This window comes from Danio rerio, chromosome 4 (genome assembly GCF_052040795.2).
Source record: "Danio rerio strain M-AB ecotype USA chromosome 4, GRCz13ab, whole genome shotgun sequence".
NCBI classification, from domain to species: domain Eukaryota; kingdom Metazoa; phylum Chordata; class Actinopteri; order Cypriniformes; family Danionidae; genus Danio; species Danio rerio.
Window position 1 is genome coordinate 36,903,188 of NC_141024.2, and position 21,733 is coordinate 36,924,920.

General features: G+C 37.4%; 2 protein-coding genes and 1 long non-coding RNA gene across 6 annotated transcripts in view; 1 reads left to right on the forward strand and 2 right to left on the reverse strand.

Annotated features, from left to right (window-relative positions):
* LOC148680292 (uncharacterized) overlaps positions 1-21,733 on the reverse strand; it is a 790,608-nt gene that overhangs the window by 406,824 nt on the left and 362,051 nt on the right. The gene's annotated exons all lie outside the window — the stretch shown is intronic.
* The window catches only part of LOC141381693 (uncharacterized), an 835,171-nt gene that overhangs the window by 37,082 nt on the left and 776,356 nt on the right, over positions 1-21,733 (reverse strand). The gene's annotated exons all lie outside the window — the stretch shown is intronic.
* The window catches only part of si:dkey-165e24.1, a 56,450-nt gene that overhangs the window by 29,609 nt on the left and 5,108 nt on the right, over positions 1-21,733 (forward strand). For 2 of the 4 annotated variants that reach the window (XM_087245699.1, XM_087245700.1), the window contains exons 8-10: positions 15,360-15,533; positions 16,476-16,649; positions 17,950-18,123. In XM_087245699.1, the coding sequence (XP_087101825.1) occupies positions 15,360-15,533; positions 16,476-16,649; positions 17,950-18,123 (522 nt within the window). The remainder of the gene's footprint in view (positions 1-15,359; positions 15,534-16,475; positions 16,650-17,949; positions 18,124-21,733) is intronic. The other 2 variants (XM_088649643.1, NM_001444692.1) reach the window with 1 other exon arrangement.

Consider the following 21,733-nt stretch of genomic DNA (forward strand, 5'->3'; position numbering starts at 1 on the left):
GGTGGACTGATAAATGGAGACAGGAGTATGGGTGATGCTAACATTAGTTACTGGTTTACCTAGTGTTACTGTGTTGGGCAGCAACCCCCGTATCTAACTGCATCTTATCTCTCTCTCTCTCTCTCGTTAATTTATTTAAAGGATACTGACTAAACTATTCTAAACTACCTAATTTCTATGCAGAATGGAACGTCTTAATGCATTTTCTATAATGCTGACTCAAGGAAATTACAATACATCTGTATCATTTGTGCAAAGTGCATTAAAATGTATGTATTATTAAACATAAAAAATTAAAACATGCAAAATTAAACTATACTTAAAAACTAATAATTGAATTAACCATGAAAATAAAGATGCTCATCTGCTATGTTTTGCTCAGGAACAGTGGCCGTCTCCAGACTCTGTCTCCGGCATTTGTATTTATTTCAATACTCCTGAGCAACTGATGGCCTTAAAAGTTTGGTACACTGATCTTATATTCAGTAGCAGCAAAAGATATTATGTGGTTTTGCAGGAATATTAAAAACTGAATTAATGTTAGCCTACTGGTGAACTGCGCTATATTAAAAGTGCACAAGATGTTGCTTACACTGACTATTAAAGGCATGTACTGTCAGGGTTCTGCCACTCTGGTCGTGTAAATTCTTGTTCTGCGTGGTGTTTCATTCCCAGCATCTCAGTCTAGTTGGTTTCGGTTCTGGTCGGTGCTGGGATGAAGCATGCACGCTGCATGTGTGAGCGCACGGTGAGTGTTTTTATTCATCGTGTGCTCGTGTCTTGCGTCTGTTAAAGCACGTGGCTATGTGTTTACATTGTGGTCACGTGCTTTTGTCGTGTGCTTCAGTGTTGTGTTTTTGTTGTCATGAGCATGCGGTTAATGAGTTCTCTCATTGGCTGCATGTTCTTGTCCTGTTTTATGTGAGCGCATGGCTTGTGTTTTCTCTCTGTGTCATGCGCTCTCCCGTCTATTGTCTTGTCCCACCCTCCTTGTTAACCCATTATTAGTTAATTGTGTTCACCTGTTTGTGTGTTAATTTTCTACAGTTTATAAACCCCTCACATTTGCTGTCCTGTGCCAGTTCCTCATCACATTTCGTCATTTGAAGTCCTGTCGTGTTTCCAATCCTGATCCTTGCCAGCCTGCCCAGTCCAGTTTGTTTTTGTATGTATTTGGTTTATTAATGTTTTTCCCCTCGGGGTAGTTTATTTTGCATTTTATTTTATTTTTATTATTTAATAAATTCCCATTTTTCCTGCACTTGAGTCCTCGCTCCTTTCCCCTCACCAACCCTGACAGTACGAACTGGCCATAAGAGGATTCAGCGGAAATGGGACTATTTCTGCGCCCAGCTTGCTCCCAGCAAGAAGGACCCATCGACCAACCCCCAGCCAGAGGACTGTCTCACCGGCAGAACCATTGCCCCTTCGGCATCTACGCAGAAGATCTTCTCGAGGCAGTCCGGGGGCTTGGGTTCAGTGAGACCACCCTCATCCACATCTTTCTGGCTGGATTGGATGAGCCATTCGATTGGGAGGAGCTGGGTGATATCGGGACATGGACATATTGGGAGGTGGTGGACTATTCCTGTCTGAGGAAGGGGAGGGAGATCCTGGAGGGGGAATGGACCCCTCTCACCACCAGCACCATCTCCTGGTCCATGTCCAGCCCCCAAGGGTTAACCCGCACCCAAAAGCAGAGGCGGAAGAGAAAGGCCTCTTCTGCGAGGGTTGCTCTAGCCCCAGAGCGCCCTCCAGTGTCGGCCCCAGCTCCTCCAGTGTCGGCTCCAGCACCAGAGCGCCCTCCAGTGTTGGCTCCAGCCCCAAAGTGCCCTCCAGTGTCGGCTCCAACCCCAGAGCGCCCTCCAGTGTTGGCTCAAGCCCCAGAGCGCCCTCCAGTGTCGGCTCCAGCCCCTGAGCGCCCTCCAGTGTCGGCTCCAGCCCCTGAGCGCCCTCCAGTGTCGGCTCCAGCCCCTGAGCGCCTTCCAGTGTCGGCTCCAGCCCCTGAGCGCAGCTCAGTGCCGGTCCCAGTCCGGCTCCTTGCCCTGCCGGCACCACCCAGACATCTTGCCCTGCCGGTGTCGTGGTTTTCTTGGTTTTTCTCTTACTCAATCAAACTCAGTCTGGAGGTTATGAATATCAGAAGAATATACTTTATTGTCGACAACAAAGGAGAACTTTCAGGAGACCCCCAGTAGCATCTCTGTCTGAAAAATTCTGTCTCACTCAAATTCTAGCCTGTTTAAATAGTCTTCTACACCAGTTTTTTTCTTTGTTCTCCATATGTTACACAAGATCCCTCCTAGTTTAACCCTTGACCCCAAATTCCACCTCTGTCATCTGTTTTTTCCCTTATTTCTACATATGTCACACAAATTCCACCTAGCTTAACCCCTGACCCAAACCTGGTAACTATATATCTTATCCATCTATACGTCTCTGTTTACACATGTGTTGCTCTATTCTTATCCATTTCCTCAGACACCTTGGTTGCTTACTCAGGCTTTCTCCCGCTCTCTTCTCATCCACTTCTCGTGACCCTTAGTGGTTTCCTCAGGCCCTTTCCCCTTACATAACACTTTAATTGTTTTAATGGTAGGCAAATCTACAAGCAGATTATACACATATAATTTGAATATATAGATTAACTTCACACTTTAAAGAGTATAAAATCCACTTCATATAATCCCTCCTCTTAAGACTTCAAGTCTTAATCTTCTTGCTTTTGGCCCATAGTGCAACTCCATGATCTAGCCCTTAGCCATACTACCTAATGACAAATATATGTCACAGTATTATTACAAATGACCAAATCATGTAATTGCACTTTGGAATAGAATCACGCCAAACCTCTGTGCCCACTATTGACGAGGACACAGTAAAAGACTTGATTCTATTTTGTTGATATCATAAAAAGTAGTATTTTAAGCATATAGGTAGTTATACATTTGCTTCTGGGGGTCATGGTTATTTAACACACAGTAAAGAATAAAACTAAAACACTAAAATAAAAATAAACATACACAATCTCCCAAGATATGGTCACAACATAATATTCTAATCTAACACCCACAAAACATAATCAGTAGAGTATGTTGATCTTCAGCCCAGATACTTTGCGTATCATAGAGAGCCGCCGTTTTGGGGTAGAGGTTTACTAGCACTTAACACCCAAGGCATGGATACTCTTCATCATCCTCTTCTTTATCTAAACTATAAAAAAATTTTAGCACTAGTTCATCTTTTTGACCCTAAATCTGGCACATATTTGCGAGCATTCTTTGTTTCGTTCTAGCCTTAAAAAGTGTTGCTAAAGACTTTATGTTGAGAGTCTATAACCTGAAGTTGTGGTGATTATCATCACTTGACCTTGTGGCATCTGCTGTATATCTCACTCAGGTATACTATCAGAATTACTCTTTTAACTGTTCCGATAAACTCCTTCTGCCACACTTTGCACTTCGTTGAGCTTCAAGATTTTCTGCCTCCTCTGTTTCCCGTTAGCTTTCTCTTGCTGGAGCTTTTTTCTTTGGCTGTCTTGTGCTGTGGTCCAGATGGTATCCAGTTGATGGCATCCCCTTTGGTAACCTTGGCATAAGGTCCATTTCTCCTGATTTCACTCCACTTTCTCCAGAAAACCTCAGATATACTCGATCACCGGATTAATCTCCTGCTTCTGGTCCTTTCTGGTTTCCTGTACAGATATTGCTTTGCACATGGCAGTTAGTTTCCTCATAAAAGACCAAACTTCTTTCCAATGCATTAGAAATGTTCTCCAAACATTCCACAAGGTTAAATACGAGATTACATGCAAGGGTCGACCCAATAGTATTTCATGCAATGTTAGTTGCTTGTTTCTGTCAGTTTTCATGCAATCACTTATTAATGCAAAAGGTATATTATTTTAACACATCTTGTTAAACTAGGCCTTGATGAATCATCTTTAGCTCTTTCAATCATTCCTTACAATTATGTGTAATTTCTCAATTTTCTTTATTTCCAATACTTTATCAATTCATTTACTTATCTATTCACTGAATCACATATCCACTTATTTATCTACTTAATTACCTTTATTTACTTTAATTAACTTTAATTACTCTAATTTATTTTTAAATGCAGACACATTAAACTTATTTCTGAAGGTATTCCAAATATGAGACTTACTTCTCTTGTCATAAATATAGTAACTGTTTCTTCTTCCCTGCTCTGCTGATGGAATTACCTTCACTCATCTACCAAAACTGTCATGCCCAAAAGTTTGTATCTCTTGCCCTAAGTTAGTTTCATTATTTCACAACATCCACAATCAAGTTCTTGAATATCGCCTTAGGCCTATTGCTGATCTTTTACTCACATTCTACTTTGCACAAATGCCACATGTGTACAACGATTCACTAATCACTGCATTCAAAAAGGAGATCATTTTTTCAAATCATTTTGCTTGCTGCTTAATTTTCCTTATCATTTCACTCTTGATTCAATCCATGTACATCACCAATGACAATATCTAGAAATGCTGTTGTATCAACAATCTGTACTTCCTATTACAAAAATCATACCTATCTTTTTTTGCTTCCCTTTGATGCTACACATGTTCATAAAGACTAGTATGTTGTTTATTTGTACTATAATAATTAAGGTTGTGACTCTATACTATTGTTAGACCTGCTACCCTATTTTCTTTAATGAAAAATCAATTTTCTTATTTATCATCTTATCAGTTATTATTGCATTTAGAATAGATACAGAATCTTGTTAACACTAAACCCGTCATCCCTAAAAAGTTTTATTTCTGTCTTTTACTTAGCTTGAGCTAGATGTACCTGCAGATAATTAAATCCTACACATTACAATATCATCATGAAATATTCTAAAACCTTTTATGCATTCTAATGTATGTAACTATGTAAATCAGCCTATTTACTTTAAGTGTAACCAAGTGTCTACCCTCCTCTGATAATTACCTGAACAGAAATCAATTACTTTAAAATATTTGACCTCCAAAGGAAAACATTTAAATACAGTGTGTGTTATGAACCTCTGCTGAGAAATTCTCTATCACTGATTGTTCTTAAGTCATAAACTTTACAACATCTAATTTTGCCTGTTTTGACTAATGCCATCATCAAAAATTAAATTTTAATCAAATTAAAATAAAATCCATTTTATTAGTCACCTACACAATCACAATCGAATTGAAATTACCTTTAATTAGAAATGCCATAACATATCTAAGTGTATCTCTTATTGCTATGTTCTCAAAAGTTTCAATTATGCCTATTCCAGCATAGCAGACCTGCATCTGGTTTAATTTTAATTAATCCTCCCAATGCTGGTTAATTTAGTCTACCTTTATGTCCTGAACGTTAATCATTATTAAAATTTGACATTTGCCTAAATAATTTCTTTTTTTGCATTTTATATTATTACCATTTTTCACTTTTCAGCATTTGCAGCTCCAATTCCTTCCTACTTTCACATCACACTGTTTGTACATACATTTTTTGTTGTAATTTTCTACAAGTTGACTGAAAAATCACTGGATTTCTTTATAGGTTCCTCTCTATCTGATCTGATTATTCATCTTTAGTCCTTTTTGTCTTTAGTCTTTTTTGCTTTTAATTTTTCCTTCACATATGTAAAACAACCTATTTTCTGTTTTTAAACACTTTTCTCTTTCAAATATTTTTTAGTATATTTAGAATTGTTACTTTTTGACCTATTTAGTATTGTGAGTTCATTTTACTTTTTTGTGTTTCTATCTCTTCTTTAAATCACTTTTCTGTTTTAATCTCTGACATAATTTTTCTCCCAAATCTTGGTTTAGTTTACTCAAAATAAGTTTTTCCTAATTCCCAGATAGCAAAATACACTCGGGCCAGTTCCGGCTAGATTGTCGCCTGCCGGAGACTAACCCCTCGGCCCAACTTCGGCTGCCGGACTCGGGCCGGATGCCTGTGGACTCACTGCCCGATTCCGGCCCGAATCAAGCGGGCCAGATGCGGCGGCCGTAAGCGAGCCGACGCTGCGCATCCGCGCCGGAATCGGCGCGAGGGTAATGTGCGCTGCGGCCCGGAGCTGGCGCGACTCCGTATTTATACACCTTATAAAACCTTTTGGTATTACATTGGTACTTGATATATGGTATTACAACCATTTGAATTTATATAACAGCAAACACCGGCTATAATGTAAACACAAAGTGTAAGCACTGCATTTAACCTTTGAATAAAGTGCAAACTGCATACATATTCTGTAACGAAAATAATCAGACAAATGACAAAATAAATAAATGTTAAACGTTTATTGATTGCATGAAAAAAATAGTACTAAAATTTTATAAATAATTTTGTAGTGCACAAGAATATCAATATAAAAACAATAAAACAACACAATAAAGACACAGAAAGATTTAAACAAAATATATATTTTATTTGTTTTGAAAATATATATTTTATTTTTTTGAATAAAAAAATTGTAAAAAAACAGCTAAATTTTATATAAACCTAAATATAGAAACCAATTTAAGATATAGCAAGAAACATCTTAAAAATACCAATGACAATCCGTAAAATATCTAAGTCAAACTTGTAAAAAGTACTGCAGAATTCTGAAGAAACATCTTGAAACATTTTTAATAAAACATTAAAATAATAATAAACAAACAAATATATATATATAAATAATTGCAGAAGTATAAAGTCAAACTTTTTTTTTAAATAAACTTGAACAAAATCAATTGCACAAACATATACATTTCATATATACACACGTCTTGTGCAATTTTATATTTATAATTTTATTTGTATTACGTTTATTAAAAATGTATCAAGATGTTTCTTTCTTCAGAATTTGGCGCACACACATACATACATACCATACATATATACACACACACACACACACACACACACATATATATATATATACATATATATATATATATATACATATATATATATATATATATATATATATATATATATATATATATATATATATATATATATATATATATATATATAAATGCAAATGAAAGAAACAAATTGTTCAAGTATCAGGGAACATCCTAATACACTTAAAATGTTGTTTAAAAAAATAAAACAAAATAGTGATGTAGACATTTGACACATTAGCTTTCTCTTCTTTCTTCCTCCATCCCTGTCAGGGGCAAGTTGTAGCTACCTTGTAATGCATTTTTCCACTTCTTTATCAGTGGCGTGGTATGGACATTTGTCCTCACTCCATCTGTGATTAAAAGATAAACAGATAATTAGTAGTGAACAAGTACTAATGTAAAAAAAAAGAAAAAATTAGGAAAAAAGTAGGCTACCTACGAAGCAAAAAAACTATCAAAAAAAACAAATAAACTTAAAACACTTTGAAATTAGCAAGAGCTTAAACTTACCAGTTTCTTCATTTGTTCGGGCTGCTCCTTTAGTTGATTTTCAAGCTTTTCCAAATCAAATTGGCCAAAGGAAGGTCAAATGTGTTTACATCTGGAATTTCATCACGTCTGTTTTGGTTTTGTGAGAATCAGGCCCAGCTGCTGCTTTATGACGTTGCATGATTTTAAAACTTCAGTCAATCGTGCTAAAAAAGAAAAATAACAGATTAGTATAAATCAACCTGTAGCTTATTCTCATACAACTTCTGTAAATACAACAGTGGGTTAGACACTGCTGATATTCTCTAGTTGATCTTTACTTTCTAGCTGCATTAAACCTTAACAAATTTAGTGATGTCTTCAATTCTTACAAAGACATCACGAGATGCAATAAGTTCTGTCTTGATCTCACTAGAACAAAGACTGTAAATGTTCATAGGTGTACTGCAGGAGTGTCCAAACTTTTTGGGCCAAGGGCCAGATGCAAAAAAACAAACGTTGTCGTGGGCCGAATTTTACATACATCACACAGACACGTGTGTGTGTGTGTGTGTGTGTGTGTGTATATATATATATATATATATATATATATATATATATATATATATATATAAATACAGTTGAAGTCAGAATTGTTAGCCCCCCTAAATTATTAGCCACTGTTTATTTTTTCCCCAATTTGTTTAACGGAGAGTTAAACATTTTTTCCACACATTTCTAAACATATTAGTTTTAGTAACTCATTTCTAATAACTTCTTTATTTTATCTTTGCCATGATGACAGTAAATAATATTTGACTAGATATTTTTAAGACACTTCTATACAGCTTAAAGTGACATTTAAAGGCTTCACTAGGTTAATCAAGTTAACTAGTCAAGTTAAGGTAATTAGGCAAGTTATTTTATAACAATGGTTTGTTCTGAAGACTTAAGGGGCTAATAATTTTGACCTTAAAATGGTTCATAAAAAAAATTTAAACCGCTTTTTATTCTAGCCGAAATAAAACAAGTCTTTCTCCAAAAGAAAAAATATTATCAGACATACTGTAAAAATGTTCTTGCTCTGTTAAACATCATTTGGGAAATATTTAAAAAAGAAGAAATAAATCAATGAGGGGCTAATAATTCAGACTTCAACTGTGTGTAGATAGACAGACAGACAGACAGACAGATAGATAGATAGATAGACAGACAGACAGACAGACAGACAGACAGACAGACAGACAGACAGACAGATAGATAGATAGATAGATAGATAGATTTATAGATCATAACAAGAACTGCTGCTTAATTGAATGCATGTAATAGTGACACCCGGTGGTTATTTATTGAATTACGTTCATTTGTGTATAGCGGGCCAGATTCTATTGATATTTATAAAAAGCCTCGCGGGCCGTAGTTTGGACACGCCTGGTGTACTGGAATGTACAGTATCTGTGCATCTTGATGGTGGTCTTAAGATTTCTGCCATAGTCATTGATGGTGATGGTACTTGTGGTGCTGCCTTGATTTCTGAAATCTTCATACCTGCCTTTTATCCAGCCTCTTTGTTCCAAGTAATTTTTCTTCATCATGGTATAGATGTGTCTATACTGTCCTTTAATCAGATACATTTACAAAACAAAACATCACTTTAGTATAGTGCCAGGTTGTAATAGATCTCAGAAACTCACAGGTTGTAATAGATCAATGACATAATGTTGACAGTATGTGTTTAAAATAATTGCAAACAAACCTGTTCTGTCTTTAGATGTATGACAGGCGATCATCATCCTCATCTGTCTACCAGTCAGAAATCACAGTTGCATATGGATGTTTGAGTCGAGCTTCCTCATATGCATCTATAATAAAACATCACATTGTTGTTAACCTCCCGTAAAGAAAAGTTCAAATCCCGAAATACTATCAAAGTTAATTAATGCATATAATACCTATAGTGTAAATAATCAGTACACAGAAGGTTGCACAAGATTTATTCGGAGATTCATGCAGAGTGACAGCCTTATGAATCTGAGACATAGATTTGTAAGATGGTCAAGCACATGCATTATTCTGTACCCATGAAGATTAACCTACCATTGTGAAAAATGTTTGATGATGATAGCCAATAACAATAAACCATTTCAGCTGTTTGTGAAGCAATTAGTAATGTAATGTCTGAAAAGCTCAATCTATGTTGAAAATATATCAGCAGTTTACAGCTTATAATGGACTTTTAGCACACAACTATAACATGCCTATTCACGTTCAAAAGAGTGTGCCATTGACTTCTTTGGTCGTGATGTGCTGCAAAATGATCTCACTAACCTTTGTTAAACAAGAACAATGAGACTTAACCAACAAATATTGTTACCCATTCATTTAAATCAGAATTTATCACTGTCAATAACATAAAAAACAAAAAAAAAAAAAACATCAAAATCTGCTTTAAGACGTTCAGTTTTACATTAACTGACCATTACAGCTTGAACAAAAGATATAATTGATTCACATAGGCTAACACATATGAATTAAAGTGCATAGTAATATATTTCTCTTGGATAATTTAAAGAGAATAGTAAACAGTCGAGTTTCGATCATTTTTCGTGACTAACTGCATAAACAAGATAAACAATAATATTTTATTAATCCAAAACGATTAGTTTTTATTTACACATAATCACAGAATTAATACTGTTGGATAAGTATACGCCTGTACAATGATTTTTTTCAACATCCACGGTACTTTATAATGTTAAATCAGGAAAAAAACACGTTTTGCCAAGTTAGTTAATGGATTCGTCTACAGAAACTTTCTTTAACGCAAAGTTAGCATACACACAAATTCGTTTCATGTTTCTTTAAAATAATTAAAATAGTGTTCAGTTACTACACACGTTACAATCTAACATTGTGTAAAAGGAACAGGAACTTTCAGACGTGTTTGTAACTGTTAGCGTTAGCATACATTAGCTCCAGTCGTGTTTCTTAAAGCAAGTTACATTTCGTATCAAACTGTTTTAAATTACTAAACGCTGTTACAACCAAACACCGTGGAAATGTTTTAAGCTCTAAATTCGCTAATTATACAGAACACACGCAGTAAAAAGCTTACCTTTCTGACCGGAATCCACGTGAGTCTTTGAAAAAACAAACTTTTCTTCTTGTGATCTTCGTGCCATGGTGGTTGACAACCAGCTTTTTGGAGCATTACCGCCACCGTCTGGATTGGAGTTTGGATCAGGAGTTACGCATGTGTTTATTATGAAACCAACTTCTGCTTAAAAAAAAAACAGTCAGCACAGGAGCGTGCTATCTCAAAAATAAGCGAATTTTACATAGTTTTTCTCTAGATGACATGTATAATCTATTTATAAATAATATTGTTTTGTTTGCGTCTAAACATTGCGACCATCCACACTAAATATTCTTTTTTTTTTTTTTTTTTTTGCTATAGTACCATGAATATTTTCTCAAATTATCATTAAACGTGGAGCTAACAGATTATTAGATAATATAAGAACTTAATCGGTTGCCATCAGCCAAATCCTTGCCAAAAGCGGCCAGGATATGGTTGACCGGAATCGGGCCAGTGCTTTACAGCCGCATCACAACCGCATGTGCGCGAGCGAGCTGCGGGCCGCACTCGGCCCGGATAACACTCGCCGATGCCGAGTCGGAGCCGGAGGCGCCGGAGGGCAGCCGAGCTCGGGCCGATTACTGCCTGCTATCTGGGTTTTAACTTAAATACTTAACTCCATCAACTTTTAACCCAAATTATATATTTTTTTTCATTTATCCAAAACTGTCCTTTATTATCTTTTTTTATCACCACCATGCATTATAATTTATCCTCCTATGTTCAATAATCTCTACGAGTTAACCTATGAAAATGAACGAAAATAATTTAACATTCTTCATAAGTTATCATTTCAACATTCCACATTTAAAGTTTCATCGTACATTATCATCTTAGACTTTTCTTACAGTTTACATGATACTTTTCTTTTTATCATATTGACAGGAGTCTGATTTGATACAAGAATGGGTAGCTTCACTTTTGCTCATATTTTGCCCTCTGAGTGGTCACATTGTACTCAATTTGGACTATAGGTCGACTGCTTTGAGATGGACTGCCAGACTCCCCCTCCTCACACCCTGAGAAGACAACTGGTTCATAGATTGGTGCAGTTTTTTCAGTGGTGTCCAGGGCCACAGCTTCCCCCTCTCTCTTTCATTGAGCTGTTGTAAAGTTCTGGTGGAGCGCTTTTTCTCTTTGATCAGTTCATCATTAGCTTGTTTGCCTCTTTTTAATGTCTCTGAACATAAGTAGCCTTTCCAGTCCTCAGTAATTCCTGGGCATGCAGTGCCTGCCTCACTGCTTTCACAAATGTCCACAGCCAACAGTTTGTCCATTGTGTTTTTCAAACACCTTTTCCATTTGCCAGTGCACTCAGAGATGTCTGGTAGGTCAGAGACCACAGTCCCCCAAAGTCCATCCCTATGTCCTCTTATTAATATATGGAATTTAGCTTATGACCTATAAAAGTCTTTCCTTCTTTCCCATTTTTTTTTCCATCAAATGGAGACTCCTCTAATCTATTTTCTCCCCTTACGGTTTTAACAGTTTATTTTCTCTAATTCACAATCATTTTATCATATGTAAATATGTTTAATTTTCTATTTCTTTATTGTTATTCTAATTAATTTCTTTAGCTCCATATTATGCTTTACTTTACATTTCTCCTCATCTATGCTAGTGTTTCTCTACTAACCAGTCATTTTTACATCGAATTTTAATTTCCCTAACATTTTCTATACTCAGTTTCTATTTTCTCACTGCTTGCATTAAATGTTTCTTCTGTTTACCATTTGTCATTATCTTATCTTTTATTTTCTCTGCCACGTATTTTAGTATTGCATTTTTTATTTCCATATATGTTTTTCCATACTTGTTTTAATTCAGTAGTATTACATGGTGGCCCAATATCTGGTATAACTGTTCAAAATCATTACTGCTATAGCTCAGGGTTCATATTATTAATTAAATTCACCTATTTATTTACTAAAAGCATTTTTCATTTTTGAAGTGCAATGCATACTTATCAATTTAGCTTCTTACTGCATAAACTTTAAAATTTATTTTTTAACTCACTCTAACACATACTTTAACATTTACCTAGCTTCTATGATTTTCATCTGAATCACTGTACTTTACTACAAATAGATGATATAGCTGACTTTGAGAAAGATGAAACAATCTCTATTCACTATGAATATCTATTCAGTAATAACTTATATTCTATCCACAATTATGTTAAAGTCTATGTCATTATTTTATCTATAGTTTGATCTCCTCTCATTAACTCTCCTTTTCTCTGTTTCCCTAGTGCTGTAAATAGGCAATCTATTGTTCACACATGGACACCATAAATCTCTCCCTTACCCCCATCCTGGAGCAGACTGTCTTTTACCAGTTGCTATGTAAAGAATTTATGTAAAGAGTCCACTCTGCCTATTGTTCTTTTTTAACATATTCAAACTTAAAACACAAAGATAATTTCAGAAAAATGTTTATTCTTCTGCTTTTTACTCTGTGTCTTTCAAATGCACATGTTCCATTAGTTTTAATTTAGGAGACTCCTTTCTTTCTATCATAATCTCTTCTCTTAAACTGCATCAATCACTTTTCTTCTTGCTCTTTAAATCACACCACACATATGCAGCCCTCCTTTTATATTATAATATACTATAATCATTATTTTAACCTACTCTTTTTTGAAAACAAACTTTTTAACACATTCACACCTCTAATCTTGTTACTTTTCCTCTTCTCATTCACTCCTTTCCTCCACTCAGTGTAACAGGAGCTGCATCCCCCCATCCTCATTTCATTCAAGGAGGAGGAAGGCAGTCTTCTCTGCCCACCAATGTGGACTATTTTGCCACAATCTGAAGCAGCAAATACACAAACACTTCAATTAAATAAATACACTACACTACACTCCTCTTGAGTGACCTGTCCGAGCAGCCTCTAACCTTAGAGCGGTAACCACAGGTTTTCTTGCCTACCCATGCAGCCCTTTGTTCATCTCCTTTAACAAAGCAGTATCGTAGGTCTTAGCGCGCATCTCTCTATTTTAATCTGCTTTAATCTCTTAACTGTTACCACACATTAAGGACTCTCTCTTAAAACTTATAAATGCTCTATGAATTTCTTACATCATTATTAATTTCCCAAATCTGGGTAACAGTTACTAGTTAATGTTTATCCTATCCATCAAGGCCCAATTAGGAAAACACAGATCATTTGCATACCTTACTCTGCTTTAATCTCTTAACTGTCACCACACATTAAAGACTCTCACTTAAAACTTATAAATGCTCTATCTATATCTTAAGTCATTAATAATTTCCCAAATCTGGGTAACAGTTACTAGTTAATGTTTATCCTATCCATCAAGGCCCACTTAGGAAAACACAGATCATTTGAACACATGGCTTGTGTTGTCTCTCTGTGTCATGCGCTCTCCCGTCTATTGTCTTGTCCCACCCTCCTTGTTAACCCATTATTAGTTAATTGTGTTCACCTGTTTGTGTGTTAATTTTCTACAGTTTATAAACCCCTCACATTTGCTGTCCTGTGCCAGTTCCTCATCACATTTCGTCATTTGAAGTCCTGTCGTGGTTCCAATCCTGATCCTTGCCAGCCTGCCCAGTCCAGTTTGTTTTTGTATGTATTTGGTTTATTAATGTTTTTCCCCTCGGGGTAGTTTATTTTGCATTTTATTTTATTTTTATTATTTAATAAATTCCCATTTTTCCTGCACTTGAGTCCTTGCTCCTTTCCCCTCACCAACCCTGACATGTACAAATCAAATAGTTTCCATATGCTAAATATTTCATCACTAAACTGATTTTTATTTTTTAAATTAAAGATTTGTTATTTAGTGGTTTGTAATTTTAATGATAGAGAAATATAAAAGAGGGTGACATGGTGGCACAGTGGATAGCGCTGTTACCTCACAGCAAGAAGGTCACTGGTTCAATCCTCGGCTAGGACAGTTGGCATTTCTGTGTGGAGTCTGCATGTTCTCCTCATGTTGGCGTGGGTTTCCTTTGGGTGCTTAGGTTTCCCCAACAGTCTAAACACTTGTGCTATAGTGGAATTGGGTACGCTAAAATTGTTCGTAGGTAAAATCGTACGCTCATCCAGACTGCCTTGCCTGGGCCATAATTGTTAAATGCATATTTGTACATCACATATTATCTGCACATTTATCTAACGTAAATGCTTCTAATTCACATATGTAAATGAATTCTTCTTCAGGTAGTGCCTATATAGCAATGTGTGTGTGGCCGATCACCGTAATTACATTAGGAAAAATAATTATCGCTTCACATTGAATTTATCAACTGGAAACTTTGTATTCCTGACAGACATGCTGAACAAGATTAATAAGGGCAATACCCTTTAGGCCAGGAGTCAACAATCTCGTTTCTGGAGATTTGGTGCCCTGCAGGGTTTAGCTCCAACTTGTCTCAACACACCTGCCTGGGTGTTTATACCTAGTAAGACCTTGATTAGCTTGTTCAGGTGTGTTTGATTAGGGTTGGACCTAAAATCTGCAGGACACCGAACCTCCAGGAACAAGTTTGGTGACCCCTGCTCTAGACCAGTGCTGCCATTGCAATAGGTTTTATTTGCACACACATTTTTACTAGATAACATAATTGATATGAAATTCCAATAGAACGTTGCAGTGATGTGTAATGTTTTATCAATTACTGATTAATTGCAATGTTTCTCACATGTGGTGGTCATTACACTTTATAATTTATTGTTTAATGCAACTACACTTCATTGCCTCTGAGAGTCACCAATGGACAAAAACACTAAATTGTGCATTTCTTAGTTTTAGTGAGTGCGCATTGTCAACACATGAGGCCCTAGATGACCGCATAAATATTGTGTTTGTCCTCTACACAGGCTACAGAGCTGTAATCTCACTGTTCAGTCCTGTAAGAGTTTGTCTTCAATTCTACAATCCTCAAACTGTGTGCTGAGAGAGCTGGACCTGAGTAACAATGACCTGCAGGATTCAGGAGTGAAGCTTCTCTCTGATGGACTGAAGAGTCAACACTGTAAACTGGACACACTAAGGTCTGAGTTTAACCTCTAGTTGAATGATTAACAGTTTTTTTGTTTTGTTTTTGTTTTTGCTTGTTTTGTTTTAGTAATGGCTGATTCACATGGAATTATTTCATTTAAACATGATCTTACAAGTAAACCATTCAAACTAGTTTATCAAATTGAACTGAATCATTTGAAATGGTTCACGTCTCCAGTAAGCACCACAGAATCAGTTGCAGTGGCTTTTGGACCACCAGTACAATTTTTATTTCTACATGTGTCCGACTTGATAATCGATGAGCTGATGATACTGTGCATGTGTGTCATTTTCACAATTTATCAAATTTTTAAACCTAAGAGATCTGCTCTATTTTTACTAAATCATTGCAACTGCTTTAGCATACTTTAGGTTTAATTCTAACTGAATTTGGCCTTCTGGAATAAAAAGATTCCCATACCCACATGTAGAGCCCTGCATTGCCAATTGAGTAAACTCACTGTGGACCACATACCTCTTAAATATCGATGTCACTTAAACTAAATCTTACATTTAAAACAAACAAACAAACAAAAAAAACAAAAAACTCTAAAAGTTTCTCTAAATTATTCTGAGAAAAATGAATAAAAAAAAAAAAACATCAACTGTCTGTTTTAATGATCTGCCAAAGGAATAAGCAAAATAATCTTGTTTTTTCTTTTGACAAGAGATCATTTTGCTTGTTTTAAGGAAAAACTCACTTAATATTGGCATATTATTTCTGAAAACAAGACAATGTGTTTTGTTTGTCTAGAAAATTCTTCTTGATTTAAGACTTTAGATATTTGGACTAAAAACAAGACAAAAAGTCTAAGGAAGAAAAGCATTTTTTTGCAGTGTGATTGATATTTATATTCATTTATTTATTTATTTTTTGCATTTGATGAATGACTAAAAGTCACTCTGTTAACATAATCTGTGTTCTTCTTTGTCAGATTGGCCACATGTAATCTCACTGTTCAGTGCTGTGAGAGTTTGTCTTCAGTTCTACAATCTTCAAACTGTGTGCTGAGAGAGCTGGACCTGAGTAACAATGACCTGCAGGATTCAGGAGTGAAGAAGCTCTCTGATGGACTGAAGAGTGAACACTGTAAACTGGACACACTGAGGTAAATGATTCTCCACCCAACAGCAACAACAGAAAGATAGTTAAATATTGGATTAACAAATATGGAAGCCCTTTTCCCAACTCAGTGTATTGGCAGAAGAAGAAACAAAAATGTAGAGGTGTGAAGTCTGAGGGGTGGTTTGGGTCCTGGTGAGGTTTTGACCTGCTCTGATATTTGTGCATTCTGCAGTTCCTTAAAAACATATGAAAGTCACTCTTATTATCTAACTGAAGAATTTTCTCTGACTTGTTAATATTCAGACTGGAACTTGGACATTGGTCTCAATCGAGTTCAGCAATATACTGTATGCTGTTTCACCTATGAAGCAAAGCCATTGGTTGAGCGTGCTTGTTCAGAAAATGGCTAAATCCACCATGTATCTAAAATGGACATTGACATTCTTGTCTGATATGCTTGTCTGTGACTGGCCTGTTGTTTTGTTCATTTATTCACTGATACCTCAATAGAAAGATCAACATTGATCTGCTCCATGATCTGAGTGCAGTCTCGCTTCATTTATTATTATAATTTAAGTTTTTAATGCATAATTGGTTGATTATTAATTCAATAAATCAATTTTTACAACCCTTAAAATCTGAAATGAGGCGCTCATCATCATAAATTAAAATAAGAACATATGACAGCTGAGCAGAATCTGTGGGACTCTGAAAAATAACTTCTGAAACTCTGACCAGTGTAAGGAGAGTTTACTCGCAAGTGACCTTTTTTTTTACTATTTTGGTCCATTTAGAAACTTTGCCGTGTGAAAGGGAACTGCACAGAGAACAACAATAAACATTGTAACAATTTTAATCCCGGTTTCACAACAAAATAATCGATCTATATGTGTGAAAGCAAGAGAATGAGTTTGTGATTGTTTTAGTTTATTTACAACATATTCCACAATGTAAAATAGATACAACTAATGAAAATAAGCTCATATTCAATTACACGTTAGACAGTAATATAATACATTACATTACTTCTTAAACATTACATGTTACATTACTAGATGATCTTCTGAGCTCAAGTGTGTCTTCTTCCTCCTCACAGCAGACTTTACAGCTTGATGTGGTGTATTATGAACAATGTCTTTGCTCTGTACACTTCTACAGATAATGTCGAGTCCTTGTTGAGTGTGTGAGTGTGTTTGCTGATGTGATCAATAAGGAGAGCTAATCAGGATGTGTGTGTTCATCACTGCTGTTGACATGAGCAGAAACAGCAGTCAGCATCTTCACAACGCAAAGAGATGTGTGATTGTCCAACTGTGTGATGTGGACTATTGCTGTGTTTGTAGATTGTCTGGCTGTATGGTGACAGAGGAAGGCTGTGGTTTTCTGTCTTCAGCTCTGACTTCAAACCCCTCACACCTGAGAGAGCTGGATCTGAGCTACAATCATCCAGGAGATTCAGGAGTCAAGCTGCTCTCTGAAAAATGGCAGTGTCCAAACTACACACTGGACACACTCAAGTATGTGGAGCATCACTGGCCTTGTGCTTTTACACTGAATGGGTTTTTGAAAGACACTAGAATTTTGAAAACAGACACCTTGTAGCCTACTTTACTCCTCTTCTCTTTTCGTCTTCAGATATTAATCCAAACCTGTTAAAAATGTCAGTGCACTGGGGCAGTTCTCACATTAACCGGGATATTATATCTCATATTAACACTGTACAGTTTCAGCATTTCAGTTGAGCAGTGAAACTTCTTCCTTACATTTCTTCTGAAGAACCGTACACTATCAGGTCAACAATGTGTTTGTGTGTGAGGTTTGGAGCAGGCATTGTGCCACATTTTTGTATTCTTTTTAGTGTTTACTTGATCAGTGCTTCCCAAAGTGAGTGAAAATTGACGGTGGTTCCTAAACCCGGTCAAACTGCACATTTTCTGAAATCCTGGCTTTCTTAAGAGCCCATATTATGGGTTTTTGAAAATTCCCCTCCATGTAGTGTGTAGCACAGCTCTAAGTGAAGTGAAGTATCCAGCTAAGGCTTAAATCTGTTAGTGTACAGTGTTTAAAACGGTTGATTCATCTATAAAAGAGTTGACTCATAGTGCTTCAAACAAGTCGCCTTGATACCGAGTCATTAGGTGTTTCGCCATGACGTACGATCGAAACCAAGTTATTCATGTGCACGCGCAAACCCGGGAGATTTCAAACCTGAGGCCCCGCCCTCTGACGCAGAAACCCAGACACACACACACACCCACAAACACACGCACACAAACACACGCACACAAACATGCTGGTCGATTGAAGTCACACTGCAGATGGATATTATCGAGGGTCTACCCAAAGATGAAACATCAGCATTATAGCCAAGCAGTTGGAAACTACTGGAAACTTCTGGAAACTACATGCTACAAAGAATACTTCATCAGCGTTTGTTAAAGGAAGGATCAGTAAAGAGTAACTTATTGATGGACGTCAGGATGGGTTTCTTCCTCCATCTCTCAAGTGTAAGTACGTGCGATTAAAGTTGTTGCCTCGTTGACTCTAGCTTGCAAATGTATTTAGTTGTGATTTGTTACTTGTAACCGCGTGTACTGTATCAGGTTAACTGGCTATATTCTCTTATTGCGTGCAAAGTCACGTTAAAAACGCGACGCCTGCTGCTTTGTTTACGGAGCTCCGTGGTAGAGGTCTGCATTCCCGTGGCTGTCCGCGAGATTTCTGCGGCGCGGGAATACATTTCCGACTAAATCGCGGGAGCGGTCGGTAACGGGTTTAATTTGGGACGGGAGCGGGCTGTCTAGCAATATCACGAATATTGCTATGCGAATGAGAAAGAGAGAGAGAGAGCTTTGCTTGTGTGTCTGCTTGGTGCTTGTGCGTGTGTGTGTTAGTACACACGCGCGTGTATGAGAGAGAGAGAGAGAACTTTGTCTGTGTGTGTGTGTTTGGTGCTGTGTGTGTGTTTATACAGACAGCTTGGCTGTCTGGACTGTATAGCTGGGTGATTTTTGGTTTTGTTCTCCCCAGCTCTTTAGCGGGATCGAGCGCGGCAGGCAGAAAACGGGGCGGGTCGGGCACCGGGACAACAAATTCTTCATATAAGCGGGAGCGGTCGGGTTCAGGCTAAACCTGGCGGGTGCGGGCGGAAGCGGGAGCTTTGTCGTCCGGAGGTGTGTGTGTGGCAGCTAAAGTCCACGCCTACACTATCGAGCGTGTATGAACTGTGATTACTTTCTATATTGCTGATTAGCTATTGGGCATTTCACTCTCTGACTGAAGGCAGTCGACCAATCGCGACAGACTGTCATCGGTCCAATCAGCGCAGATTAGCTTCGCGCTAAGGAGGGGTTTGGGAACAAATGAATCACTGGACGATTCATACAGGAGTTGCTGGGATAATTAGGTAAAAATAAATGCAGATTATAAGACCATGAAAGTGTTTTTTGTCCTTGCATGCATATTAGACTGTTGTTGGAGACACTTACAACCAAGATATGACCCTATTTCATGTATAATATGGGCTCTTTAATTCTACTTGTATCCAATACTTCTCTGATCTACACGTCCTCCTCCATCATCTACACCATCATCACCTCCACAGCTTGCGTCCCAGTATCATAACTCACAGATCAGCCCTCTTTATCCATAGCCACATTGTGGCTTTCTCTGCAGCTTGGCAAACAGACTTAACTGTCTTCATCTTATTTGGTACTGCTAGGCCTAATTGGTTGAAGATTGACAGAGTGAACACCCTGCAAACCCTCTATAGCCCACCTCTATAGGCTCACACTGGGTCTTCCAGCCCCCTTTCCTTCTGTACTAGCTCTGAGTACTTTGAGCTTTGCCTTCCATTTACCTCTTCCATCTGCTCTTCCCTGGGCTCTTTGAGTTCAAGCAAAATCAGCTGTCTTGTTTCCTCAGAAATGCTAATTATGTCTGGTGGGAGTGTTGTAACTATGTGCTGTAGGAAATTTAACTGCTTCCCCAGGTCAACTTGCAACAGTGGAGGAGGCCTGACCTTGTCCGTTGCAGTTGGCAGGGTTCCTCCCCAGCTTTCACAAAGTCAGTCCTCCTTTTGGAGTCTAGATGGAACCTACCAGAAATTATGGCATTGCAAATGCTTTCTGCCACCGCCTTCAGTACTTGGTCATGCCGCCAACAGTAGCGCCCTTCTTCCAGTGGACAGCCACTCAATAGGTGTTGTAATGATCTCCTACCAGAGCATAATTGGCATGCTGGAGTCTAATTCTTGCCCCACATGTGAAGGTTGACTGGACTTGGTATGAGTCTGGATAAGGAATCCGATGTGATGGAAGATTGCCTGCATGATGTTTTTCCAGGTGATCTTACCTTGTTGGCTACTCTCCCACTTTGTCCATGCCCCCTGCTTCCTCAGTCCACTGTCCTGCTCACTCTCAGGGCGTACTCACACTATGCTATTCGAACCGTGCCCAAATCCGGTATATCTCCAAAACACTACTCCATACACTCTTTTTGGATCGGAGCAGCCACTACTGCAGCTATATCAGGCATCTCAGATGAAACCATCAGAGTTCTAGGCAGATGGTCATCAGAAGCATATCACTTATATATGCGACACAACCTCAACGACCTTCGTTAAGTTTAAGCCCACATCAGCTCTTAAAATTCTTGGGGGTCTTCTAAAGGTTCCACTTTAACCAACGAGACAAAGGCCCCACTCTGAGTATCCCCGGACGAGACTCCCTGATCAGCCGGTTCAACGTTCATCCATACTTCTCTTCTCAATCTTAATAACTATTACCTACTTCTCTCAGACAACTCGTAATAAAGTTTCTCAAGCAATGGGTGTACTGTGGTCCTTGATGGTGAATTAATATTAAAGAGGAAACGTGAGCTTGACAAATCCTGTCACTGTCGTAACACTGAATACTTCTAACTCTTTCCTGATAGAGATTTTTATTTGCATTTACATTTACATTTAGTCATTTAGCAGACGCTTTTATCCAAAGCGACTTACAAATGAGGACAAGGAAGCAATTTACACAACCAAGAGCAACAATAAATAAGTGCTATAAGCAAGTTTCAGGTCTGTAAAGTCTAAGAAGGGAAGTATTAGTAGTATTAGTATTTTTTTTTTTTTGT